General features: G+C 41.1%; 1 protein-coding gene across 3 annotated transcripts in view; it reads left to right on the forward strand.

Annotated features, from left to right (window-relative positions):
- Positions 1-26,687, forward strand: part of sgcd (sarcoglycan, delta (dystrophin-associated glycoprotein)) — a 129,733-nt gene that overhangs the window by 8,956 nt on the left and 94,090 nt on the right. The window contains exon 1 of one of the 3 annotated variants that reach the window (XM_027000109.2): positions 25,568-25,792. The exons of the other annotated variants lie outside the window; for them this stretch is intronic. Within the exon in view, the coding sequence (XP_026855910.1) occupies positions 25,655-25,792 (138 nt within the window). The 5' untranslated portion in view covers positions 25,568-25,654. Of the gene's footprint in view, positions 1-25,567; positions 25,793-26,687 lie in introns of those variants that run through there. 3 annotated transcript variants of the gene reach the window in all.

A 26,687-nucleotide genomic window follows, 5' to 3' on the forward strand; every position in this document is an offset into this window, starting at 1 on the left:
CTTTTTTTAAAGGTGCGCTTCAATGGCTGCATGCATTTGCAGTCTTATTCTTTCTGGTTCCTTGTCCCTCTCACTGTTTATTTCTCTTTCCTTCTCTCTTTTTTTCTCTCGCCCCCTTTCAGTCATTCTCTCTTTCACATTTATGCTCACACCTCACTCAGCAACCAGTGGAGCACTTCCTCCTCATTTGTTGAAAGGTCACTCTAGAGAAGTGCAACTGCTCCTTAAAGATGTATCCAAGACTTGGACTGCACCAGACCGGGTGATGATATTGTCTCTGGGGATGAAGGTGTGTGTGTATGGGGGAAAGGGGGCGGGGGGGGGGTTAGTTCAGAAGATGTTGATTTCACTGGAGAGTCTAATACGGCTGGCAGCCTGCCCAGCCCCTGTGATTCCAAAGGGAAGAAGGGAACTAGGTGCTCGGTTTACCTGCCACAGATGGCCACCTGTATGGGGGCAAGCGCCGACAAAACTGCCCAGTAACTAAGAGAGTGAGTTGTTTTGTTGGGAAGAGGATAGAGGTTAAGTGTTGTGTTTGACTGTTTGATGTGACATTTTTGAGACTGCGTAAGCATTAAGGACATCTGTATAGGTGTGGTGACATTTCGAGAATGTCTAGGCAGAATGACATTACCAGTAACATATCTTCCAGGCATTTTGACTTAGATTTATCTTTTTGTGGTGTTATTAACAAACAAGGTATTCTGTAAAAATGTCAGATTGCCTCATTTGTTGAAGACAACAAAACTCCTGTCTGTTTTCTTTAAAACAGACATATACTACATTGGTGAGATTCATTTGCAATGATTGTGTCCTGTTGGGGTGGAAAGCATGAATGACATCTTTTCAAATCCTAAGGGGAACAAACAGGGGGATTATTTTTTCATTCTAATTGTCAACTACAAGTCATTGCTTAATTGCTGGCTTCCAATTTGCATGTGAAGCATGCTGAAAAAGTAATAGGCTAAATGGATTTGCAAAAACGAGACCATTCGTCAATATTCTTTTGAAGTGTCAGGGAAAAACCAAAACAGGATATGAAGTCAGCAGTCTCCGAGTGCTAACCAGGAGGCAAGCATCCAACACGGTTAAATAAATATATAATCTGACCATGATGCATTAAATATGAGAAAACAAGCATAACAAGCTGCTCACATATCCTCACATAAGTTTTCTCAGTATTTTCTTTATGCGACTTTCACTGTGGAAGTGAACTTTGAAATGATCCCATGGCAATTTAATTAGATTTTATATATTTGTTTTCATACTGAAAGAAAAGGGTAATTATGACATCTCAATAATGGTGGGTGACACAGTCTAAATGGGGAAAAAACATTGCTACCTTGAAACAATACAAGTTGTATTGGAACATTAAATGTGTTTGTACTACTGTGACAGTTCCCTAGCATCAGGTGGGAGCTTGACTGAAGTATTTACTGTCTGACCTGGTTGCATGAATATTATATAATATTTAATATGTCAACATTATATAGGCAAGGTAGATTTATTTATATTGTATATTTCAGACACATACATTGCTGTACAAAATACACATGTATAACATCATCCTCAACAACAACAGTAATAACATAATGTGCGTAAAAGCCACCTTTGCTATTTTGTTCAGCAGAGAACAGTAACGCATGAAATCAAACTATTTTATTGTTATCTTGTTTGGCTCATGTTTGCATGTGTGGGTAGGACTCTATGGACCTCAAATGCACCAATCATTGATTAGCTTGCAGAAATTGCTTGTGTGAAATGTATTGCACATGGATAAATTAGTTACATATTGTCTATTAAATATGTAATTAAGCTGCAGTCATTCATTCATTCGTTCATTAAGTCATTCATCAGTCATCCATTTACTTATATATCATGTTCTTTATAATGACACTGAGGTTATTTTTGATTGAAACAGACACCATACTGTATATTTCAGATGATCCATGTAGGACATTAGTTTTGCTTTGATCACTTCCACATATCCTGAGAGTAAATAAACTTTGTTCCTGTGAATGTCACCTCACTAAAATTGGACCAGCTTTTTATCAGCTAAATCCTGTCACAGTCACTGCATTGTGTCATAAGTGTGTCTAGGCAATATGTGAATCGACCAGAGCTGTCTGAACTGCCTGCAAAGCTATGTACCTTTTTAAAATATTCATCATATTCTAACTCTCACTCACACAAGAGCCAACACCCAAGATCCTAGCAGTCTTTACAGGTGTGCATATAATAGCTGAAATGTGTGTGTGTGTGTGTGTGTGTGTGTGTGTGTGTGTGTGTGTGCATAATAGTAATTTATTTACACTCTTTTCGCAAACCGTGAGCTAGAAAAGAGAATAGAGCTGAAATTTATGACCTTGAATCAGGACAAATGCTAGCTAGTTGAACTAAGATGATTAGCCAATTAAAACAGGACTCTGAGAGTTCCTTTGCGGTGCCTAGCTGTGGGCTCTTATGCAAGCTAGGATGCGGCTGCCTTGTTCAGCTTTTGGTAGCCTTCCTCACCCACAGCTGCCTCCTCAAATTGAGACATTGTGGTTAAGCTCTGTCCATCGTGGACTCCTGAGAACAGTGTCTGCCAGAATGACGTTTGACAGAGTCTCATCAAAAACCCTCAAAAGCAAGCAACTCCATTTGCTCCGTCTGCTCTGTCAACTCTGTCACATTCACCAAGGCACTATTAGAGCCCCCCCCCATCTTCAACCGCATGCAAAAGCCTGTGCTAGACCCTTGCCACCTCCACAGCACACCCACCTGCCTGCCCATCCCATCACCTGCTTCTTGCCTTAGTTATTTCATTCCTTTATCTTCCAAAAGCCAACCTGCAGTTTCTACACAGGAGAATGAAAATCTTTGTCAACGTGTTCCTGTCGGCGCCACTGGGACGACCATAAGTTTAGTGTTACCTTGACAGTCGGTGGATGAATTAGACGCAAGCAGCTGTGTGACGAGGCCTCCTGAATAGAAGTGCATGCAGGCAGTGATGATGGTGGGGGCTGCATGCACTGGGTGTGGGGGTGCATTCATTATTTGATTGCAATCTGCAGACGTGACTCGCTGTAACAGAATGTGTCACGGGGGACTGGCAGCAAGGAGTTGAGAGCGTGACAACGCCTCGTATCGGCACCATGCAGACACACTTGGCCAAGGGAAAGGGTGCCCCAGAGTGGATGGAGTAGAACTCATGCTTGGCTTGCTTGGAACGATGGCTAAGGGGTCACCTTGTTACAGAAGTCACTCATTGGCTCGCATTGCCGTGACTTGATTTAGAAGTAATGCCACTGCCATACATACATGAACAATGGCTGGAGTTTATATTCATTTCCATGAGCTTCAGGTATGATATAATACTGCATTCACAGATAATACTGCAGTTGAACAGGCTAATGGTATGTGCAAATCATAAATACATAGATAATCAGATGCTTATGTGCATGCAATGCACAAGGTAATGGTGTTAGAAGCATCCTTTGGTATGTTAATGCAGGCAAATTGATTATGGATCACATTGACTATAAGAATGATGGTCATATTTACCTGTTGAATGCTTGGCCGCATTGACTAATGAGCTCTTGAAATTAGATTCTTATCCTTGCCAAAACTATTTTTCAGGGATGACTAGTTCGGTGTATCTAGGATCTTAATAATGGATTACATCTAAAACTTGCTCAAAGCATGTTTTTGGATGATGGGAACATTTATCTATTTTCCAATATCAAGTGTGTTGTGTTATTTTTTTCTGTAATAGAGCACATGATATATGGAGCCGCTCCACATATCCAAACATTTCAGTTCAGTTAAGCAGTCCGGCACAGCAAAGTACATTATATTTTTTATGCTAAGAGTGAAACATCTTTTTTCATAATCCTTGTTGTTGAGTTTATGTATGTATGTATGTATGTATGTATGTATGTATGTATGTATGTATTTATTTATTTATTTAATAAAGCAAGGATTTTCTCACAGGACTAGCTCTGACAGTAATCTTATGAGCGTGGTTCTTAAATTTAATACCATTTTTGACCTCTGACTTTCAACACCTTGTCAGAACACTGAGAAGTATCTGTGTTTTATTTGACTTTCTGCTACTTCTGGACCCATTTGTGTTCCTCTCAAATGCATTTGTTCTACTGTTCCTCACACTTGGCTATCTTACATCAGGTTTCAGCTCTACCTTGAACCCCTACAGCTCCTAGTAGGAGTTCATCTCCTGCAGAAATCTGTCACATTAAAGTAGATTCGCTGCTCAGAGATTGATGTAATTTTATTTTTTAACCACAGAGAATGTATGCCAAGGCAGATCTATAAATACACTCACAAAATTGAGTTCTGGATAAAAGATCGCTTCAAAATTGACTAATGTGTTTCTTTGATGGGGTTTTGCTGACATGTTTTTTAGGGGGTTTGATTCAAAAACCTTTCTGCTTGTCCATCTAAATGGTTTTCAGTCAAAGGTAAGTAAGCTAGATCTGACCTTCAAGTGCTTTGGCACTGAAGCTGCTCTCCTGTGTAAAAGACAGAGGAATTGTGAACAGGAGTTCACCATTGCACAGGTGCGAGCCGAGATGAGTAGCATTGTTCTGCATCTCCTGTGCAATAGCTGTGATGTGGTGAGTTCACCAAGCAGTTCACCAAGCATAGCTGTAGGAGTTCTCTCAGATGCTCTATGTTTTAATGTCATAAGGTGAAATAGCACTACATGTAGCCAATATCAATGGTAATCCAGCCTTCTCTCAAAACTATGGCGAACAGCTCTTGTATGTATGTAATTATGGTTTACTGGGAATATTTTACCTCCTAGCTGGGAATCTGCTTTCACTCATATAGGACTGCACAGTATTTCTTCCCCATGGACAAATGTTCAAGACACACACACACACGGATCAGACCCCTCCACCACACCCACACACACTACCTAGCCCACAATCTAGCTGTCTCTGGCCGCTCCCCCCAAGGGCCTTCTCAGCTTAATGGAATGTAGTCTCCTCTCAGAGCGGCGCACTCACAGAACAATTACGCCGACAGATTCATTTAAGCACCATCGGCTGGCGGACAGGAAGCCCTTTACTGACAGCCCAGAAGAAAAGCAGACAGCCCATTCCGCGGCTGCGTTGGCCAGGCCTGCCACCACCCTCCCTCCCCTTTCCCTGGCTCCCACACGAAATGATGACTCTGGTCAGAAACAATGAGCACTGTATCAGATACCAGTGGGACATCGTTGTGTTGTCCTCTGCCTGGTGGGATGGGGTGGGGGGGCTTCGGGGAATCCGTTTGGCCTGGCAGCATGTGGCTCTTTTAGGGCATCTGATTGTGGGCTTTGTGAAGGCTTCTTTTCAGGCAGGCTTTGTACCAACCCTGCAGGACTTCGTCTTCCCTTCCTTCCTTTCTCCCAAACGAATCCCGCCAGCTTCAGGACAGTACCGTTCCACAGTGGCACAGGGACAGAAGTTGGGGGTTGGGGGGGTGGAGGGGGATGGCTGCTGAGGGCAAGCCTGTTTTGGGGTGAGGTGTTTCTGGTCATTCCAGGATAGGCAGCCCTACGTGTGGCTGGGATGCTTCCAGGGTACAGCTATAAATGTCCTGGAACAGACGCTGCAGATCAGGAAGCTGTTTTAGAGCTGCAGCATGCACCTGTTCCCAGCATGAGATGCATCAAACTTTTGTAAAGAAGTTTTACATGCAACTGTAGACATCTGGAAGTACGAATATACCAGTACAAATTTTACTAGGCATTTCCATTGCCTGAGAAATAACCTTCGTCATTACATGTATAGAATTTTACTGGGCAAATCCATACTTAGTAGGAAGGCACTGTGCTATAAAGATTAGAAGTGAAGCACTACACTACAGGACAAGAATGGGTGGAAAGGCACGGAATGCCGGGAAGCTCCAGATACGGAGCCTCCATGATGTTGTTAATTTGCATGGCTCAGCCTACTGCTCATGCTGGCATTTTGCCCTATGTTTGTGATCATGTGCAATTGCTCATTTATAAATAAAATTCCATTTGCGTAATTATTTTGTGGTTATAAATGAACCAAAATTACTGGCTACTACTGATCCAAAGTTGCTGTGCCACTTTACTTGCCTGCGTATAGCCATTTGAACTGCAATTCATAATTTTGTCCACTCTGCTTTCTGTCGCCTTTTGAACAAATCCAACAATAAATATGAGTCTAGGGATTTAATTGTACTTGACTTCAAAACATCTTTACATAAATAATTGGATATTATTCAGTTTCTAATAAACCAGAGATTTAATTTCTAAAACAGAACAGTGATATATTAATTATATCTTGTATGGCCAATAGCATAAAAGTATTTTGTTGTAAAGCAATGAATGCAGTTTGCTGGATCTTGCTAACCTACACAATATGTTTCCTTCCTGCTTCAGTCCCTTGTGAGAAATATCACTCCAGTGTATTCAAAATCAACTCGACTAAGTGCTAGAAACCTTCCTTTGAAGAACCTTGTTTAAGGATTTCTAATTTGTCTCCTGACTTCCTTGTCTTTGTTCTGCCATGAATATATAACCCCACAAATTTGCCCAGGAGCCTTCAAGGTCCAATTAGACAAGAGTGACATCTCCCTCAAGAGCAATGATTATTGCGAACAACAGCTTTTTTTTTTTCATGGGCTCAAAGCTATCAGATCCCCCTGTAAGGCTAATGCTTGCTATATGAAAACACCACCAAAACTGTCTGGGCCTGAAGATTGAGAGGTAATGTAATAATGGCCCAGTCACTCTTACAGTCCTGCCAAAACTCTATAAAACGTTGAGGGGCAGGAGAGTGGGCTAATGGCGGAGGTAGAGGCATTTTATTACCTGTGAGTGTATTAGACTGTCATGTATTTTATTCTGACTGACTTTTCACTCACGTAAGCTGTAGTTGGTCTCCCTTCCCCTCTCTGCACACAGCCACTGTTGCTGGATGGGATGAAGGTTTCATTATGAGGACAGGAGCCACGATGTGTTGAAACAGGCACTCTGCAACTATGGCATAGAAAGAAATGTCCTGATGATCTATTGACAGCAATTAAAGAGTTTCACCGGAAGGCACCAACAGCAGTGAGGCTATTCACATCGATACAAATGGTGTGTGTGTGTGTGTGTGTGTGTGTGTGTGTGTGTGTGTGTGTGTGGAATAGATCCTTTAGTGGAGAGTTTGATTGGTTTGTGAAACACTGTGTGTAAAATCCATGCATGTGTGAGAGGCTGGTGTTGGGGATTTGGTTTCTCTCTGCAGGTCCCTTCACATGGCGCAGACAGTCCCTAGAGGGTATGACGAGATTTCTTCTCTGAATTATATTGTCACATTTGGGAAATGATGCTTCCCTTTCATCCTTGATGCACTTCCACAACCCCCCCCCCTCCAACTCCTCCCTCTGTGCCTCCACCCCTGTGGCTGTTTCCCTGGCTTCTGGCCTAAACTCTGTTTGAATTCTCTTCATCTTCCTCCCTGTCCTTCTTTCCTTCTCTTCCACTCTCACTTCTGCCCCAAAGGCCCTCCTTTGTGAGGAATCCTCCCTCTTTATTAAATTATGCTGTTCGTGTCACTGCAGCGTTTTATGGACTGACGTTGCCATGGCATAGAGAAATATGCAGTCCAGCTTGGAAATTAATATTTCAACGGACACCAGTACAGGGATTTCAGTTCAAGACGATCAAAGGAGAAGTCATTAAATGGTCTCACTTTGGCAGCAATAAGTGGTATTGTTTGGAATCTATATTAGAGTGTTAAGCCAAGCATAATAGAAGAACCTAATAGAAGAAACACCATTAGACCATCAATCAAAGATGCTGAGTTTTTGGAGGGGGAAATGACTGGAGGGCTTTTTGTAAGGACGTGGTATTTATGGCAATCTGTGAAGCAAAACTTCCTCACGTAAGCTTTCTTGCTCAACTTCGCCTTAGTCAGCTGACCTCCCCTGCCAGTGCCTGGTCAAATGGACTCCAGCGAACGTCTTTTCCGACTCCACATGGAGTTAACTGCGCCTTGAACAAAAACCGTCAGGATTTTCTCACCTCTAGAGGTTTCACTCCACACAACGCCCAAGCTAAGTGGCCTCGGCGGGCTCTTGAGGAGTCACGTGGCCAAGCGGGGCCTGTGAAATGTGGTGACCCTGGCGTATAATTAGAACCTCTCCCATTGTGTCCTCCCTGTCAGCCCCAGCTTTATTTTTTTCAAAGGCGGCGCATCCGTCTTCGCTCCTGACAGAAAGGGATGTGGAAGAAAACAAAGTATATCAAGTAGGGGAGGGTTTGTGTGGTGTGTGTGGGTCCGTGTGTGTGTAAGAGCATGTGGGGGGGGGGGGGGGGGTAGAGGCAATATGAGCAAGATAAAGGAAGATAGCGTTAAGGAGAATGATGAGCCAGAGGAATGGAGAGACTGAAGGGAGGGATGCCACCTTGTCAGACATTTCCTTGTCAGAGCTCGGGATTTATTGATGTCGTTTTCCTCCCTCTCTTTAGTTAATTGGTTGTGCAAGGGTGGAAGCAAAACATACTTTGGCAAAGGCTGATAGAGTGGTGGGGAAAAATAAATGCTGCCAGGTATAAGTTGGTTGCACGGTGCCGGCTTTGGAGAGAGGTCCCTTCTCCCATTAACCAGCTGAACAGAGAGGAGGCGTCACGGAGAGCAACGGTGTAGTACTGTATGCAGTGCTTTTCTTTTCCAAACCAAGACCACTCACCGGCGCTTCAGTGCCCAATGCAGTTTTCAGAATCAGGACAAATATTGTTGACTGATTCTTCAAAGAGGCCAAGATCATCTGAGATTTGCATTACACTAGATGACTGTGGCACTTTATGTGATTTGAAATACTTCTTCTCCAGGACTTTTTGCTGGTGCATAATTTAAATACCATCCTGCTGTATTTTCTCAGTTATTAGCCACGTAACGGGTGTACTGAAAATGTATGCCAGTGCCTTTGTATGGCTTGTGTCTGTTTTATAGTTGCAAACAAGTTAAAGTTGCAAAAAATTTATATACACTATATTGCCAAAAGTATTCATTTATCTAAATCATTGAATTCAGGTGTTCCAATCACTTCAATAGCCCCTTTCTGTTCCAATATGACTGTGCACCAGTGCACAAAGCAAGGTCCATAAAGACATGGATCAGCAACTTGGATCAGAACTTGACTGGCCTGCACAGAATCCTGATTTCACCCCGATAGAACACCTTCGGGATGAATTAGAGCGGAGACTGCAAGTCATGCCTTCTCATCCAACATCCAGTGTCACAAATGCACTTCTGGAAGAATAGTCAAAGATTCCCATAAAGACACTCCTAAACCTTGTGGAAAGCCTTCCCAGAAGAGTTGAGGCTGTTATAGCTGCAAAGGGTGGGCCGACACCATATTAAACCCTATGGATTAAGATTGGTATGTTGCTCAAGTTCCAAATTCCTTTGGGTCTTTAGGAAAAGCACCTTATCATTCTACATGATATTCACACAATACATTCATTCTTGCAAACAGGTGCCCATGTCAGTGGGTATCATTACACGTGGCACCAATGTTATTCTCTTATTTGGAGTTATGAGTTGTGATTGTTGAGCACCATGAATGACTACACACATGATCGACTTGCCTGAATAGTGCACTTCACTCAATCAGCAGTCACTTCCTGGCAGCCAGTCTCATGACTTAGTGCTGCTTCCAAATGACAGAGACCCTGTGATCTGACAAACACTTGAAGGGTCATCCACACAGGGCATGCACCACTGCTGAATTTGAATGAGTGGCGTGACCTTTGTATATCAGCCTCGAGCAAAATCATAGGCATTTTAAAAGGGTCTTTATCACGCTATGCATTTTCATTTAGGCACTATGGTTGCAACTGGCATGCAGCTAAACATTTCATTTGCACATAAAAAAGGGATTCAGACACCAAGTAATGGTTTCCTTTGAATTCTGCTTAAACACCTCCTTGCAGCTATCAAGGGTATCTTGAAGCTACACAAATATTTAGTTATTACAGTGAAGACGCTAACAGGATATCCATCAGAGCAGATCAAGTTGTTCTTCATCAAGATCATCCAGTTTGGGGAAGAAGCTGTCTACATGAAAGAACTGACATCTTATGTACTCATCTTGTGTTTCCAAACAGATTTGAGTAAGGTCTACAACTATCCAAATTAATTTAAATTTTCCTTAATAAAACTTATTAATGATTTGTGATGCCTTAGTAAAAGTTATTAATGATGTTTGAAAGTTGTAAATTATATTATATTAAATATAACATATTTGATTGTTTTAATTAATTAGAAATGCAATGAGGGTGTTAGATCAATGACTGAGATTAAAGTAAAGGTATATCTCTATACTGCCATACATCAGCGGTGTATTACTTATGGCATTATATATTAATGCTTGTAGGTATTTAAAATTAAATTATTGGATATAATCAGGTTTTTTCCTTGGTCAGATCTGATTTTTATTTCTATATAAATAAATATTAAGCTGGCGTCTCTATTCAGCTCATTTATAAATTCTAAGGATTTGGATGTAAATAAATATAAATACATATTCTCATGTCCTCCACATTTGTTCTTGTCCTCACTTGTGGAAAAGCCATATGCCTGTATCCTTGTTATATAACTGCTCACAGCTGTTGATGACAAGTTGCACAACGATCTAATTGGAGAGCAATGAAATATGAGGCACAATACAAGGCAAATTCTGTTGTAATTACAATACACAGAGGAGAGCTTAAAGCAATCCTAATGCGCTCAATATCACTTTACAGTTATCTTTATGGATCTCTCTTTCTTCTCAGGAGAAGAGCATACTCAACAGGAAGCTATTTAATATGTTTTCATTACCTGGCTGTTTATATCATATGGGAATAATATTCCACAAATATATACAGACCACAGCAGTTTAGAGACAAAGGCTGGCCAACATCATCACTGGTTTATATGATCTCGTCAAAGATGCAAGGCCACGTAATTATTCTGGCATGGAAATGTATCTAAATCTATTTATATAGCACAGTGAGGGAAGTCTTCATACAGGGGGTGGATGTCAATCAAAGCAGAAACACTGCGTCGTTGTCCAAGATCTGCCGGCCTGGGCTTGGTACACATTGTGTTTGACAAGCAATTAATTGAGGGGGAATATCTTTGTTTCGTCTATATGCAAGTTGGGAGATGTTATGAAACAGTAGTTTATGAACACCTCCTATTCGTTCCGCCATTCAATCATTTCCATGCCTGGCTGAATATTGAAAAACATAAATATTTATTGTGTTTGTTGGGATGAGAGCTGGCCGCGCGTGTTGTGGAGGTGGACCTTGAGGTGGAGAGGTTCCATGAACTGAAGGGGTTCCATGGAAGCTGAACATCGTACTAATGGCCTTGTACTTTGGCATGCCGATCTTCCAGGGCATTATAAAGGCAGCGGAACTACAGATTAGCTGTCATGCTGGCGGACTCGCCAGTGCCTTTTAATTCTAATGGCTGGCTTCATAGGATGCTGTCAAAAGACCTATCTTTGACAAACACACAAGGTTAGAGTTAGAATATAAGATTGCCTATTGTTGCGTTGACTAATCCATCTATTGTACACTGATTTTATTTGAAGCCCTAGTCTTTTTCTTGGGCACACCTATTGTATAGGTGTGCTTTGTAGATGTACTATTAGTCTGTCTGTTGCCATGTACAGTTTATTAGCCAGCCTCATGCCTCTTTGATGGTGGGCAGTTTCTGAACATAGGACATGTCCACCAGATATTATTGTTTGTGGGCCATTCCAACACAGCAGTGACGTTGACACTGATAGTGGGTGTAGCTCTGAATTTGACCAGGCACAGCTACATGTCTTGGTACACACTATTGTCACTGCTGGGATGAGTTACTTTGTCCTGTCTTCTATCCAGCAGAATTTCTCATGAAAATCACTTGTAACAAAGTCTTAGATCATGGCTGTCCAACTGTCTTGAAGAGCTGTAGTCCAGCACAGATTGATATCCAGCACAGTTAGGTAATATCCCTGCTTTAATAGACCTACTAAACCTGGTTATTAAACATGTTAAGTTGAATTGGGTGTGTTTATGCGAGGAAATCAAACTGTATTGTGCACCAGCCCTCCAGAACTGGAGATAGGACCCCCTACTAGAGGATGACTAACACAAATTGCACGTAACAAAACATGAGATATATTCACCTACAAGGTGTCCGAACATTGTAGCTGCTTCCAGTAAATTGGATGGTGAATACAAACATCTCTATAATCATAATGCAATCATATGCACACATCATGCTTCTTCTGACCATTTTCCTCTTTCCTGGGCTAAAAGGGACCCAGCAGGACCTCTAATCCACATATTTTGGCTGCTTTTATACCATTGTAATATGTGCCTCTGTGGTTTCATAGAGAATTATTATTGTACCTCACTCTGAAAATGAGATAAAACATGACCGGCAGGACAACCTGGCACATGCGGTGATGTTTGTGAATGCAGTCTTATCCTATCTTTCGGTGGAAAATTAATTTCCACTTCACTTTTTGATCAAAAATGCATTCAGTGTTAAGATGAGGAAATTGCAAGGCTAGCTTGGCTGTGCAGCCTCTACTAGGTTGAAGATCTGAAAGTTGGGAATATGTTTACCAAGACAAGAAATGGCCAGACCATCTGTCTCGCAAAGCACTTGATGAAATATCTTATGCCTATGAGCTGCTACTTGCCCAGTGTTAGTGGCATTTGAACAATCTCTGAAGTGTATAAAAGTCATTGCTGTCCTCTTCATTACTTAGAGCCAAAAACCATGGCCTACAAAGGCATCTAATAAACAAGCTACTTACTGTGAGCTAGAACTCAGCATTGTTCATTTTACTTCTCCCCTGCCTCATATAATGTAAATATACAGTGCCCTCTAAAAATGCTCCAACAGTAAAATCAAAATTTTTGCTGCAGAGTCAGGCAGTTAGGATTAAAGAAGCAAAAATGCACAGTGTCAAGTTTTATTTTGGTGTGCTTCTAACGATTAAAGGACAGAATAAAAGATGCTATGATTTCATAACAGGAAAAGCACACCTGACACACAGGAGTGTACAAGAACACGATGTACTCGTCGCTCTTTCTTTAATGTGGAATTAGACTTCTGCTGTTTTGAAAAAATACAGTGTGACATCATTCTCACTGCTCTTTTGTACAATAATTGACACATTCCGGCTTTAATAATGTCACATTTATATACTTACAAAAATCCCACTCCTGCATCCCCAAAAAAGTGAACATCACAAATGGTTCACACCTTTTAGGAACAAAATGGCAGAGTGGGCACTTTGGCAAGTGTAGAGTGGAGTCTTTCTAAAAAGCCAAATCCAAATGAATGTCAGCAATTTATTTCTGATTATTTATTTATTTATTTTTGATTCATCCTCTGATTCTCACTACAATATTGTTATTGTCATGTTATGACCCCGCCCCCTCCTCAAACATCTTCGTGTGTGTGTTTGTCTGTGTTGCCATGCCCTCTTCTGTCGTCCACCTGTTCTGTATTATGTGTAATTGTTTTGTGTATATATATGTCTCCTGTGTTGCAGTACATGCTGTTGGTGTTTGAAATGTACATAGCAAGTGTGCTGTATCGCTAGTGTGTGTGGAATAAACGTTTGTCTGATCGTCCTCTTCCCCGCATCCTGTTTGCCTCGTCACGTCACAGAAACACCAACTGAAGAAGGATGCCTGGGAAGGGCAAGAAGAAGCAGAAGAAGGGGGAAAAGACGCACTTCCCCAAATCGTACCTGCAATCCCTACGTGTTCTCGGGTACCCTCCTGACTCCTGCAATAGGAGAGTGTGGTCCGGGTGCGGAAGTGGAGTCAAACGGGACTATGTCTGACCATAATGACTGGTTTAATGATTTCCAGTCCTCAGAGTTGAACACCGCGGACTTCTTCCTTACCGCAGTGAGACCATCACTCATCTTGGCTTTGCTCACAATGAAGGGATCACAACGGGGGGGACCCGCTGGGTACTACAGAGACCAACCTAACTACGAGGACCGGTACTTGGTGGTGGAATCCATAGGGTCCTGCATGGACCTTAGAGAGGGCTATGCGGAGTATGGAGAGCGAGGGGAGCACAGTGACGTCACTCTCGAGTCGGCCCTGTGTCCAATCGTGAGGAGAACCCATCGATGGAGGTGGAGGAAGTACCTCAGGGGAATCCCTCCTCTCAGACTGAGGTCATGGGCTCCGAGGCTGACGAACCCCCAACACCTAAGGCTCCACCCAGGGCAAGCCACTCTGGGCAAGCAAGCAGCCTCGAGTGACTAGTAGAGAGGCCGCGTCGTCGGCAGAGGAGGAAACTCCTCCCCCGAGGACTAGGAGCACCAGAGCGCCTACGCCTAAGCCTCGGGAGGTAAAAAGGCAGCGGCACTGGGGTCTGCTCCGTAACCAGGCAACACAACCAGTGTGCCTCCGTATGCTCATGTGCCAGGGTCTGGACAGCCTCCGTCAACCGAGCTGGCGAGGGACACTCCCCCCCAGGCTGGTTGGCGTCTGACCCAGCCGACAGCTGGGGCTCCCCCACTCTTCCTTGGACTATTAAATTTGTGTGGTGTAGTACCTGTCCCGTTACTGTAAATGTGCCTGTCACTTTGTTCCCCTCTGTGTCTGTGTCCGTCCTGGTTAGTGTGTGTTCCTGTATCTGTCATCGTGTTAGACCCGGTGTTCCGCCCCGTGCTCCTGCTCGTGGTGGTCCGTGGCGGACTGCCCGGTCCTCTGGCCTCGCCATTTGGCATTGGTCTCGGGTCCGCAGCCCGTTAGGCTGGCGTGCCGGGAGTCGTGCCCTTGAGGGGGGGGGCTCTGTCACGTTATGGCCCCGCCCCCTCCTCAAACATCTTCGTGTGTGTGTTCATCTGTGTTGCCATGCCCTCTCTTGTTGTTCACCTATTCTGTATTATTTGTAATCATTTTGTGCGTGTATATATGTCTCCTGTGTTGTAGTATGTGTTGTTGGTGTTTGAAATGTACATAGCGAGTGTGCTGTGTCGTACGTATCGCTTGTGTGTGTGGAATAAACATTTGTCTGATCGTGCCTCTTCCCCGCATCCTGTTTGCCTCGTCACGTCACAGTTATGCGCTTCTGTGATGCGAGTTTGCGTTCAAAGTGCTGGTCTAAAATGAAACAAGAGAAACATTTAATGACACATTAAAGTGCTTGAGATTTGAAACATCAAAAGAGAAACATCCGTCAGTACTTAAACATTTTAGAACGAAGTCCAAGCATTCGGAGCCGGAATCCAGGATTATTTCTCGGCAGGACTGGGAATATACTAATAGGAATCCCAGGCTGCAAGTAAAGATTTTGTAGAATATTTAAACAGTTTATTAATTTGAAGCAGGTTCTCAAATGCTGCATGTATTTTTTTAAGGGATATAGACTCTTTTGAAATTGGCATCGACTTTAGTAAGCCCATCAACCTTGATTGATTTAAATGATGACCTACGAGATCAGGATCGATACATGCCTCAAAGGCGTTTAGGGTTGAACCGTCCAATCAGAATACATTTCAGATGTTGACTCTGCACTAATCCTCCGTACTGTATGTAAAATGTGTTGCAGAACATTTCTCTGCCTTCGTAATAGGGACAATTGTGTCAGAGATGGACACTGCATGCTGGGTTGCCTAGTGGAAATATGCAGTTTGCTGAGACCAAAGTGCATGATAATCTTGTTCCAAGTTGGTGAACAAAGAATGTAGAGATTGGAATAGCTCCATGGAAGGCTAAGGACAAGTGCTGCAAAGCTGGAGGTTTTTAAGACCACTCACACATACTGTCACATTTCAGTGTGTGTACCATTTCGCAGAAATAATATAAAGGTATCCAAAACAATCTTGTTGCTTTGGTAATAGTACATAATTTCTGTACTACTCTCAGACATTTTAGGCAGTATTTGAACTGTTTGGACTGTATGAGTCGCACACAGTTACTCCACAACATTCACAGGTCTGAAAATGGAAAACAAATTGTGCCCTCAGTAACATGCTCAATCTGTCCTCTGCATCCCAGTGACTCTAATGCTGCATAGCCAGTTTGACGCACACTGTCACCTCTGTCGTTACTTGTAGCGAAACTCCTGCTGGGCGCTAATGTCATCTTATCAAGTCATCAGGGCCGTGACGGTAACCAACTCAAGCTGGCTTCAAGCTTGGGTGGGGGCTATTGCAGCAGCGATGCTAGCATCCAGTAGTTTGGCTGACCCCCATGACGGGCACTGTCTGCAAGCTCAGGGGCCTGGGGGGGGTTAGGGGTGATCCAAACTGGTGACACACATGGCACTTTATCATTCAATGGTGGTGCCACCTGGCCCTCTCTATCAGTGTCAGACGCTATTTCAGGCAAGCATTCAGAGCCAGGGCTGACGCGGCTGGAGGGGCAGGGTTGGGGGAGGAGTGTAATTCCAGTACCGTACTAGGCTTCCTACATGGGTCATTTGTCATTTTTCAGAACGGGAAATTGTTGTAAAAGTGACTGTAAAAATGTTTGCATAAACATCCCCTCTGTGGAGTATATGGTCTGGAAGGAACCTGGAATGACTTAATATGATTTAAAAAATGTACTTATTTATTTATTATTCTTGGGTGCATGCCATAAAGTTTTAAAGGGGAAGTTTATTTTACTTTATTTCACAATGGTTCGCTTCAAGAATTTACTGGACAATTTCTAGCCACCATTTTTACATTAATTAGCTAATTTAAAAAATCTAATTAAAATAAAACCTCCCCGCATCCTCACTGAACTCCAAAAAATACATATTACACATATTTTACCCGCATGCCTCAGCTGAACAGGGAATAAATGCTCCTGGTAATTATTTTGTCAAGACCTTTTTTCAGAAAAAGCATTCTATACTGAAAATGTGTTTTTTATTTATTTATTTATTTATTTATTTATTTATTTATTTATTATTTATTAATTTTTTTAACTTTGACTGTATGCATCTGCTGTATCTGGACTACTTCCCAGACATTTGCTTGCCTACAGAGCAAGTATTCATTAAGATGCTATGCAAACATAGAAATATGGGTTGCTTTGAACATGGTGCCATATCAGTTTGAGCCATATTCTGAGTATCATTGCTTGTAGCCTCAATTGGAACAAAGCTCAGCCACAATGAACACTTTTGCTCTTGATGGAAAATTTCCACAACCAATGACACACTTCATGTTGCTGATGGCTGAATAAGCTAAGTAGCAACAGAAACTAAAACAAATACCCTCAGTATGTTCCACTGACATAATGTCCTGTGTTCAAAACCAATAAAAAATTAAACTGTTTCATCTGTCCCTAGCAATCTATGACTCACCAAGAAGATAATGGACAGGAAAATGTTGACCAAAATAGTTTTTAATTTTGTTTTCTTTTGTTCTTAAAAGATATGTTCTTGATGAGATTGACATTGACACATCAGTTAGCATACACAGAGTGATGAATTGTGTTAATTATAATTCAGTTTGCCAAGCAGTCTTCACTGGTGAAAAAACAGATTATATTGTATATTGATACAAAACCTGTGTGATGTCTGCAGTCAAAACACTGTAGATATTCTGAAGTCAGGATGAAGTATTGTTAGCATGTTTTTCACAAAATATGAAAAGCTAGTGAGTTTCTAATCACTATCACTATAGTTAATGCACTTCAGATTAGATTAGGAAAAGAATACATGAATATTTGATGCGTTATATATATATTGAGTAAACACAAACTAACATATACTTTCCACCGCATGATGAGCAATGTTTTTCTCAAAACAAACTGAAATTTTTAATAATGATCTATGTTTTTCTGTAATTATAATGAGCTCACTGAACAATCAATTTATGCGCAATTAAAGTACCTTTCAATCATAGTACACTTCATTTTGCCTTAGTAAATCATTAAACTGATTAAACACTAATCTGATCTAGTGTTCACTGAAGTGATGGTATTACAAATATGTACAGCTTCAAACAAGGATGTTCCCCTGAAATTCACTTTGTCTACTCCCGACTAATTGAGGTAAAACTGTCAAACATTTTAAAATTGATTAAATATTTTCTGCTCTTGTTTCATTGTTACCTGAGCAGTAGATAAAGAAATTCTATTTGCTGGGATTCTCCATATAATTTTCTTATGGTTCTCTTCATATGGTTTATGTAAAGGGGCAAAATCGTTATCAGAGACCCCATTTGCTCCTAGGGCCAGTGGAATAAACAATGAGGTGATAAGGAGCCTTTTTGAAAAGTTGATAAGAGAACCTTTTCTCCCTTACTCACCAGTGTACAGCTAGGGTCCTCCCTAACTAGGCGAGGTCTGCTTTGAAATAATCCCAGCGAGGTGCTGGGTACGATGGAAAAACCTCCAGGAGGGAGTGTAATCATATTATCTCCACAATTTAATTTTAGATTATAAGCTTGCTTGTGCAACTGGGATGGGGGGTGGGTGAGAGGTAGGGGGTGTTAACAATGGGTGGTTGCAATGACTTTAAGGCTGTATTATGAAAAAGAAATTGAAGCACAAAAGTGAGAGTAGCTACATTACTCAGTGACGAGCTTCCTGCTACTTAATGTTTGATAGCTTTAAAGGTGTATTGGTCAATTCTCACCTATTTTCTTACTAATTCAAATACACTCTGAAATACAAGGCACATGATAAAAAAATATTTTAGCAATGGCATCAGCGCATGTGTATTAGGTGCTTGTCAGAAAACCTGTTTGAAAACTGCTTTCCAGAAGCTTGTTTGTGTTTACATCAACCTCCTGTCAGTCACTTCATGAGACACTCCACAATGCCTCATTACTCTATCCCCCCTTCTGACTGCTTGGCTAATAAAACTGTCTGCGTGGTCAGGTGAGTGCCCTTCATCAGCAGGTACATGTACTGTGGGCAAAAAAAAAACATGCTGTGCTGTCAAAAAATACCATCACAACAAACATGCTAAAACAAGAATTATCATTAGAAGTGTTTTTTTTTTTCCAAAATGAAGAGAATTAAATGCAAAGGGGATGAATCTCAAAGCAGAATTAGCAATGTTCCTCCTGGACAAGTATGTAAATGCAATCTGTATGCGTTGCTGTTTGAGTGACACACTTTACGTAATGAATTAAGTAGATAATGTGATCTTAGAGGGTTAAATAAAGTAATGCTCTGGGTGAACCACCTTTAGAAAAATATACATAATGCAGGTAAACTGCATAAAATTACCTTGCAGTTAGTAATGTTACAAAGAAATTACAAAGAAATATTGGACAGCTATGCTATGTTTTGTTATGATTTGAATTCTGTGTTTATGGGTTTATAAGGTTTATAGGTTTATAAAAAGCTAAATTTCATAGTGGGTGTGCATTGTTTCACTAGCAGGAATAGAAGGCGGATCCAACTACTTAACCACTAGAGGTGGTGTTTCTTGAATCTTGACTAATGTTGACTAATCTTGACTAACATGGAGGCCCATAGACTATATGTGCGTCCGTTCCTCATTGCTGATGCAGAAATCGTGAAGAGTCAGGCAGGACCCCTTATGGATGGCCTGTTTAGCTAGCGACTCTGCAGTTTCCTTTGAACATGTGGCCAGGGTGAATTAAAAGTTTAATAAGGTACATTGAATTAGTCTTTCTTTTTATTGAACTTTTTTTCTTACAACCGATTAAGTCCCATTCAGATCAGGAACCGTGGCAAAGATGGGCAGCTTGTCAACCCCAAATGAGGCGTGACAGTGCAGGCAGTGGGCTTTGATCCACATATTAAAAGTGCAGCTCTGCCTACTTCAGTCAGCCCTGTGAAAGGCAGCAGGCAGGAGACAGCGTTTCAGGATAGCTTAACTGTAAAGCTTTCACTCCCACTGAGGCTAGATCTGCCATGCGCTTTGTCAATGGTTAGTGCTATGTACTACGTCCTTTGAGAATGTTTTTGTGAATGGCTGGTCAGCTTCTGCCTTATCTACTGTTATTAATTTGAGGTAAAATTTCTGAAAGTCCTTCTTTGAGTTAAGTGCTCTTGAACAGTGATTTTTAAGGTGCCACCTTTTACTGCAGGACACCCTGCACAGTGTCCACAACATATGGAAAGTCCTTTAACACTTTTTAAGACTTTTAAGTGCATGTCTCCAACACTAACTCCTGTAGTTAGTGTTCTCACAGTCTGATCACCGAAGAGAATTTGTAGGCTTTACCCAGAGCAAGAGTGATTCTGTTGGAGTTTATGGGAGTGAGCAGTAATTTGCCCCTTGTTCTAACCATACCCATTCATAGCTTTCATGGCCTGGTGCTGTCAATTCTGATGAAGTGCTGAGGACATGTTCTTACATGAATCCTATGACCACCAACACCAAGACTGTGACAATAACAAAAATGGCCCGTAGCAAGGCCAGGGATTCAAACTTATCTGCTTTTGCAACCTCATTAGCATATGTTATTATATAACTTCTGCTTCCATTAATTAGACCATATTAGCATATGTAATTATATAGCATCTGCCTGCATTCACTAGACTATATTAATATACTTAATTATGTAACTTCTGCTTGCCTGCACTCATTCATGCATTCATACTCCAGAGTGGCTCATTGATCAAAGTGCTAGCCTTGTCATTGGCTGATTCAATCCCTGTTGACACCAGAGCCATCCCTGGCTGGGAGTCCAAGAGAGTATAATTAGCCTGGGTGGGTTGGATGCCTATACCCTCTCCCACATCCATCAACACATTGCTAATCAATCTGGCTTGCCAGCATAGGTAGAGGTAGCTGGTGTTTTGTGCTGTCCCCCAAGTGTGTCATCCAGTGTTGTTGTTGTGGTGGCAGTTTGAAAAGGTGTGATGGCTGACTATATGTGTACTGGAGGAACCATGTACTATTTTGGTGGTGTTGTGTGATGGGGGGAGAATTAGATAACTAGTGGGTGGAACTGGAGATGACTAACAATGAGAGAAAACTGGGGTAAAAAAAAAATTCATAGCTTATAAATGCTATCAAAAGAAATACTGGTGTATCATTAAAATGACAACATGTTGCTACTCAGGGTTATTTTGAGTTAGTGTCTCACATGGTAAAATGTCAAGTTGTACCACAACAATGCAGTCAGACAAACACCAATGAGCTAAGGCAAACTTGCAATTACTTGATGCATCTGACAACAGATTTCAAAATCAGTGATGGTTGCTTTAATGCCTAACTTTGACTAAAGATGATCAGACTGTTTTTACAGTTGAACAGGTTTTGACAGAACATAATTTCTGTTTTTCTTTGTCTTCTCCAATATAAGCCAATTAATGGACTTCTTTTAAACTCAGTAAAAAGAACATGGAGACCCAAGCAACAATATACTGCCTGTTCTGATTTCAAATGCATGTTCATTATATCTTTTGTGCTGTATCACTATGTATATACACACATAATTTTCAATGTGATTCAGTTTCTTTGGTTCCTGTATCATCATCTATCCTCCATGCACATGTTTGACTTAGCTCATACAGATGTTGTTTACTACCAAATGAATCTCACTTTCACTGTCTGGAGTTTTTCTGCCTCACTTTTTTTTTTTTTCAGTCCAATAATGCTATTTGGGATCGTTTGCCTGCTTTCCCTCCCGCTGATACAAGCTCCATTTTAAATTGGCACAGATTAATGCAGGATCTTTGTTTTTTCTTCTACACCCAGAGGCATAGCCCCCACAAAATCCAAACATAGTAAACCATACTGATGATACATTTAAATTAGATGCAGATTGTGCCTACCAAAGATTCTATGATAAACAAAGTCCTTACCTTAATTAGCTGAAGACTCTGCATATAATTAAGAATATGTTTTAATTGTGACAGTTAATGACAGTGAAGGAATGTTGTACAATTTCAAAACTATCAGTGTATCAGGAAACAGCAGGAGCTACAATTGAATAAGACAACTAGACAAACCTTGTTTCCCAGGATTGCCATTCACTGCACAGCACTTTTCACACTGGTGTCAGCACTGCAACATATCAGACACATGAAAATCTCAGAAGAAAGTGTTGAACTGGTCATCGGAGTTTCATTGCTACAAAAAATGCTTACATTTTTAGAGGCTTGTTATCATGGAAGTGAATTTACTGCACAGAGTGCAAAAATATTAATCCACTTTGTGCTTTGCAACTGTTAGTTATAGCCACAGCTAACAATGCAAAAAGACTAGCATTATCCTATACTAGCATAGTTTTTTTCTTCTTGATTGCACTGCTCAAAGCTACAAAAGTTGTGAGAAACAGATGAGAAATATACATGTTGTTTGGTAATAGTGACTCTTATCTGCAAATCAGGAAATATTAAATGTTTACACTAGGGGAAAGTAGAACGTGCCTTAAGTGGCTAAATTACTACTAATAACAACAGTAATTAATATCACAATTAACACCATCATGGAGATCCTCCATTGCAGGCAGGGAGTTAGGAAGCTAGCCTGAACTATTTCCAACAAAGCCAATAGCCAATGTTTATGAAAATCATTCTTCAGTCATATTACCATTTACTTAATTATATAATTAATGGGAGAACAACAATCACTTTTTGTAGGCAACAAGGTATTTATTTAATTTGTGTTTACTGTTAAAGGGGCAGATTTGACATTTCTGGGGTCCCAAGCAAAGTTCTGCCTGGGGGCTCTAATCAAAAAATCTTTTTTTTTTTTTTTTTTTTTTTTTTTTAACAGCAAAATAAAATGTTTACACACCCTGTACAATCTTCTTACTGCAATCAGAACTTAACCATCCTGATCTCTGGGGCCCCATGCATTTTGCAGGGTTTGCATAGTGGTAAAAACCACCACTGCACTAATGTAGACTCCTAGCTAGCTAGCTACTTTACAAATGCTGACACCCCTCATTCATGTGGTGTTTAAATGGAAGGATTAGTCAATCAAAATCTATTTTTTTAATTTCATCATTTAATTAATTTTATTTCTCTTACTTGTGCATATCATGTACTTCAATGTTGAAATTCAAGAAAATGAGGCTAAACACTGGGGCACTCCGACACATCCATGTCCCAATCTATATCCCTAGGCGACCTTCAAGGAAATAAAATAGCTTTTTTACCATAGCAATAATGGCAAACCTATCAACACCCTGTTCATTTATTGTGGATCGTTATTGCAATTTTATAACAGGAAGATATTATTAGAGAAAATCTGAAAATTTGGTTGACAGTTTAGGAAGTGAATGCAACGTCGAGTGGTAAGGAGGCGGACGCATGTGGGGAGAAAAGCGAGATTTATTAGGGGCAATTCCAGAATCAGTCGTTAAGGCAGTCCAGGGTCAAAGAGCCGACACGGAGAGCACGGGGATACATGAAAAACGAGACAAGGTCTAGAATATTCGAGTAACTAAACACAAACAGCGAGGAGAACTAAACGCACGGAAGCACACAGGTTAAGCAGACTATAACAGACTAGGAAACACGGAAGCTAGGATAACACAAAGGCATGGAATACAAAGAAACATAACCATTAGAATAAACATACATTCAACCACCAATGAACAGCAAAACACTGTGCTCAAGACAGGGTTTAAATACATGAATTTAACATGACTAGAAACGAGGGACAGGTGTGGAAAATTAAACGAGGGTCGGAGAAAACGAAACTACGGAAAGGAACTTATGGGCACAAGACGGGGAAAAACATGGAACACGGAATATGGGAGGGACTAATCATGACAGTGAACAAATACTCTCAGTTCATTACTACACACTAAAGCACTCTTTTTGCAGTGATTTCATCTATTGAATTCTGAACCCTTTTCACTTAGACATTATTGAATTGTCCATTTTACAGGGAAGAAATGTTTTTTTGCTTTCAAGAATCCACATGATTAATGCGGAAAGCTGCACCTTATCAGCATATTCTTTGGAACCTGCATTTGCCATTTGCCAGGACATGTAACAGTGCTTATGGGAAATAAATCAGCAATGAGTAATGTGTATTATGTGCCACCTGGATTATATAAAAAAAGAAAGGATATGTTTATTGCTTGCCATCACTCCATGAATAATTTAATACTCCCAGGACTACATCAACAAAAGCTGAAAATATGAGAATGTATCAGTAAGCTCCAAACTAAAATAAACTATGGCAACGGGTGTGACCTGTTGCTGCTTTCTCCTCTCAAATTCCCATATTAGATTAAATTGTCTTTTAACTCTTTCTTAGCCAGTTCAGCCCCGATTTTGCTCAACATGACTTTGATAATGTAATTTTCACATATTCAAACTGTACCAGTAAACTTTATGTATAGGGGTATTGCTCTGCAATACCTTACCTTGATTTGTGTCATTTGGCTATAATGGCATTTATCTTGTGTTCTTAAGTTTAGTCTGTGTCAGTATGACTGTGTCAGACAGCACTTAATAGACAGCATTTCATAGGAGGTCAAAGGGTACCAGAAGTTAATTCAGGCTGCTGACCTCTCTGCCTGACTTGTCCTTTTCCTTTTGACAAAATGTGATTCCTATGCAAAGGTGTCTGTACAGCATCTGAGTGTATAAAGCGCAACAGAGGACCAGTTCAGAGGGTCATTGTCAAGGAGTCTTTCATCCCTGAATGCCATTGCCTTTCACTTGAACTCTGATACAAATAAGCATCTGTAGCACCTTAGATGGAGCACAATCCTATCCAAATCCAATTTGGCAAACACTCATCTATCAAAGGCAAGAAATGCAGACTTGTGTTTGCTGAGCTGGTGGAGGATCCCATTTCACCGTGTCAGATGCGCAGGAGGTAATCCTCACAATTATCGCTTTTTCCGCAGTTGAGTTTGGCTCAACAATGCATGACTTCACCATGATATTTGCGTAGGGCTTAGAGGTTTTTCTTGCTTGTTTTTTTACAACAGGATTTAAGGGCTATGCACAGTGAACAGTATAAAAGATAAATGTGTTTAGCAGACTATTCCAATGTGTATTAAAGTATTTTACATATATAAGGTAAAAGAGAAGTAAGGAAAAAATCATCAAGACAATTCTTTTGAATGATTCTACTAATATGTCATCTGCTATGCATAAAACACATAAAACATCACTCTTTCCTTCACTTTTCTGATAAGACTCCCAATATGATCAGTTTAGTCTTTAATAACCTGCCCTGCAGAGCTTCTTTCAGACTTCACTTATCACTTCACAAGGTGTTGGCTCCAAAAAAACCCAACCAACCAACCAACCAACCAACCAAACAAACAAAAACAACATTAGTTAGTGGTATGAACATAGCTTTTCCTCATGTTCCAGATCTTTAACTAGTGCAATTACTTGCAAGACTCGGTGACCCTCGCTGCTTAAAAACACAACAAATCCCTTCACAGAGCGGTGTCAGCAGGCCCAAAGCACAATGGAGCCTGTTTATTTGAGTCTCATTGTCCCCTAGTCAAATGCCATCGCCCACCCAAGTTCATGTCCTTGGGGGTCAGATGAGCCATTGCATTCCCATCTTGACTTGGCCCCCTTTGTCTCCCAAACCCCGCCTTTGATGGTGCATGGTATATGCTGGGCATGTAAGCTTGTCCTCCTCCATCTGATCACTGCACTACACAAACAGAGGCCAGACAGACTCTAGTCCTGTGGCATGCGGCATCCGACGACTTGCTGACTTTACGGTTCGTTCTTGGAGCTTGCACACTCGTGTTTCATCGCATGGCAGGCCACCAAGGTTCCTGGTCAAACGGGGAAGGGTCACGTGGATGGGCAGGTGGGCTATTAGAGCCACGGGCTCCCATTGTGCCCAGCAGACCACTGGCAGGTCATCCAAGGCCACAATGGAGAGGAAAAAGAGTGAGTGGTTGTTTTTTTTTCCTGTATTCTGATTGTAATTACAGCACAATGCCAACCATGGTGGTCACCATCTGGGCTATTATTAGACATGGTTAGTGGGCTATGACTGCCTAGCTGTGTCATTGCTTAATGCAATGTCTAAACAAAAGGAAGAGAAGAGGCCAGGTGTGTCATATAAGCCCACTTAGCAAATCAATTGCTTCTTGAATTGGATTTAGATGTGGATGTTTCATATATGGAGGGTGAAATGAAAAGGTAGTGCAGTGATAAGGTAGTCCTCAAAATGACACCATCTGCAGCTCTTCTTGGAAATTTACATTCATCAAAGCTGAATTGTGTGGTGGTACATTTCCATTACCATTCAAACACAGGCATATTTTTCCACACAGTGACCATCAACATGGATAGTAGAAGATCATGCTAACATGATGGCTTCTTATTGCCTCAAGTGGATTATCCTGTTTTTTCTTCACGGAGTCATTTACTGGAGTCTGTGGTCTCCAGTGGTGAGGTGAGCTAGTGAAAGGGCAGGAGATTTGCTGTGACATCTTTGGTTTGCAGGGCGGCAGCGAGAACTAGCACCGGAAATGTTGTTTCCTCCCATACTTTGAGGCACACACATCTGTGTAGGGCAATCTGGGGGGCAATCTGTCTCTCTCTGGTTGTACTTGATTTTTTGAGGAATATTGGTGGTCATAACAAATCCCACAGATAAAAATTATCTACACACCATTTTCTTTTATACGTTTTTGTTTTTCTCCCACTCTTCTTTCATGGGTTTTGCATCCTCCCTTGAATATCAGTGGAGTAGATGGATAGAATAGATGGATTTGCTATAATCTCTTTTCCTGTTTGATTCTCCAAAAGTGATGTGTTATAATGTTGTAATGTTCTT

Source organism: Electrophorus electricus, chromosome 6 (genome assembly GCF_013358815.1).
Source record: "Electrophorus electricus isolate fEleEle1 chromosome 6, fEleEle1.pri, whole genome shotgun sequence".
NCBI classification, from domain to species: domain Eukaryota; kingdom Metazoa; phylum Chordata; class Actinopteri; order Gymnotiformes; family Gymnotidae; genus Electrophorus; species Electrophorus electricus.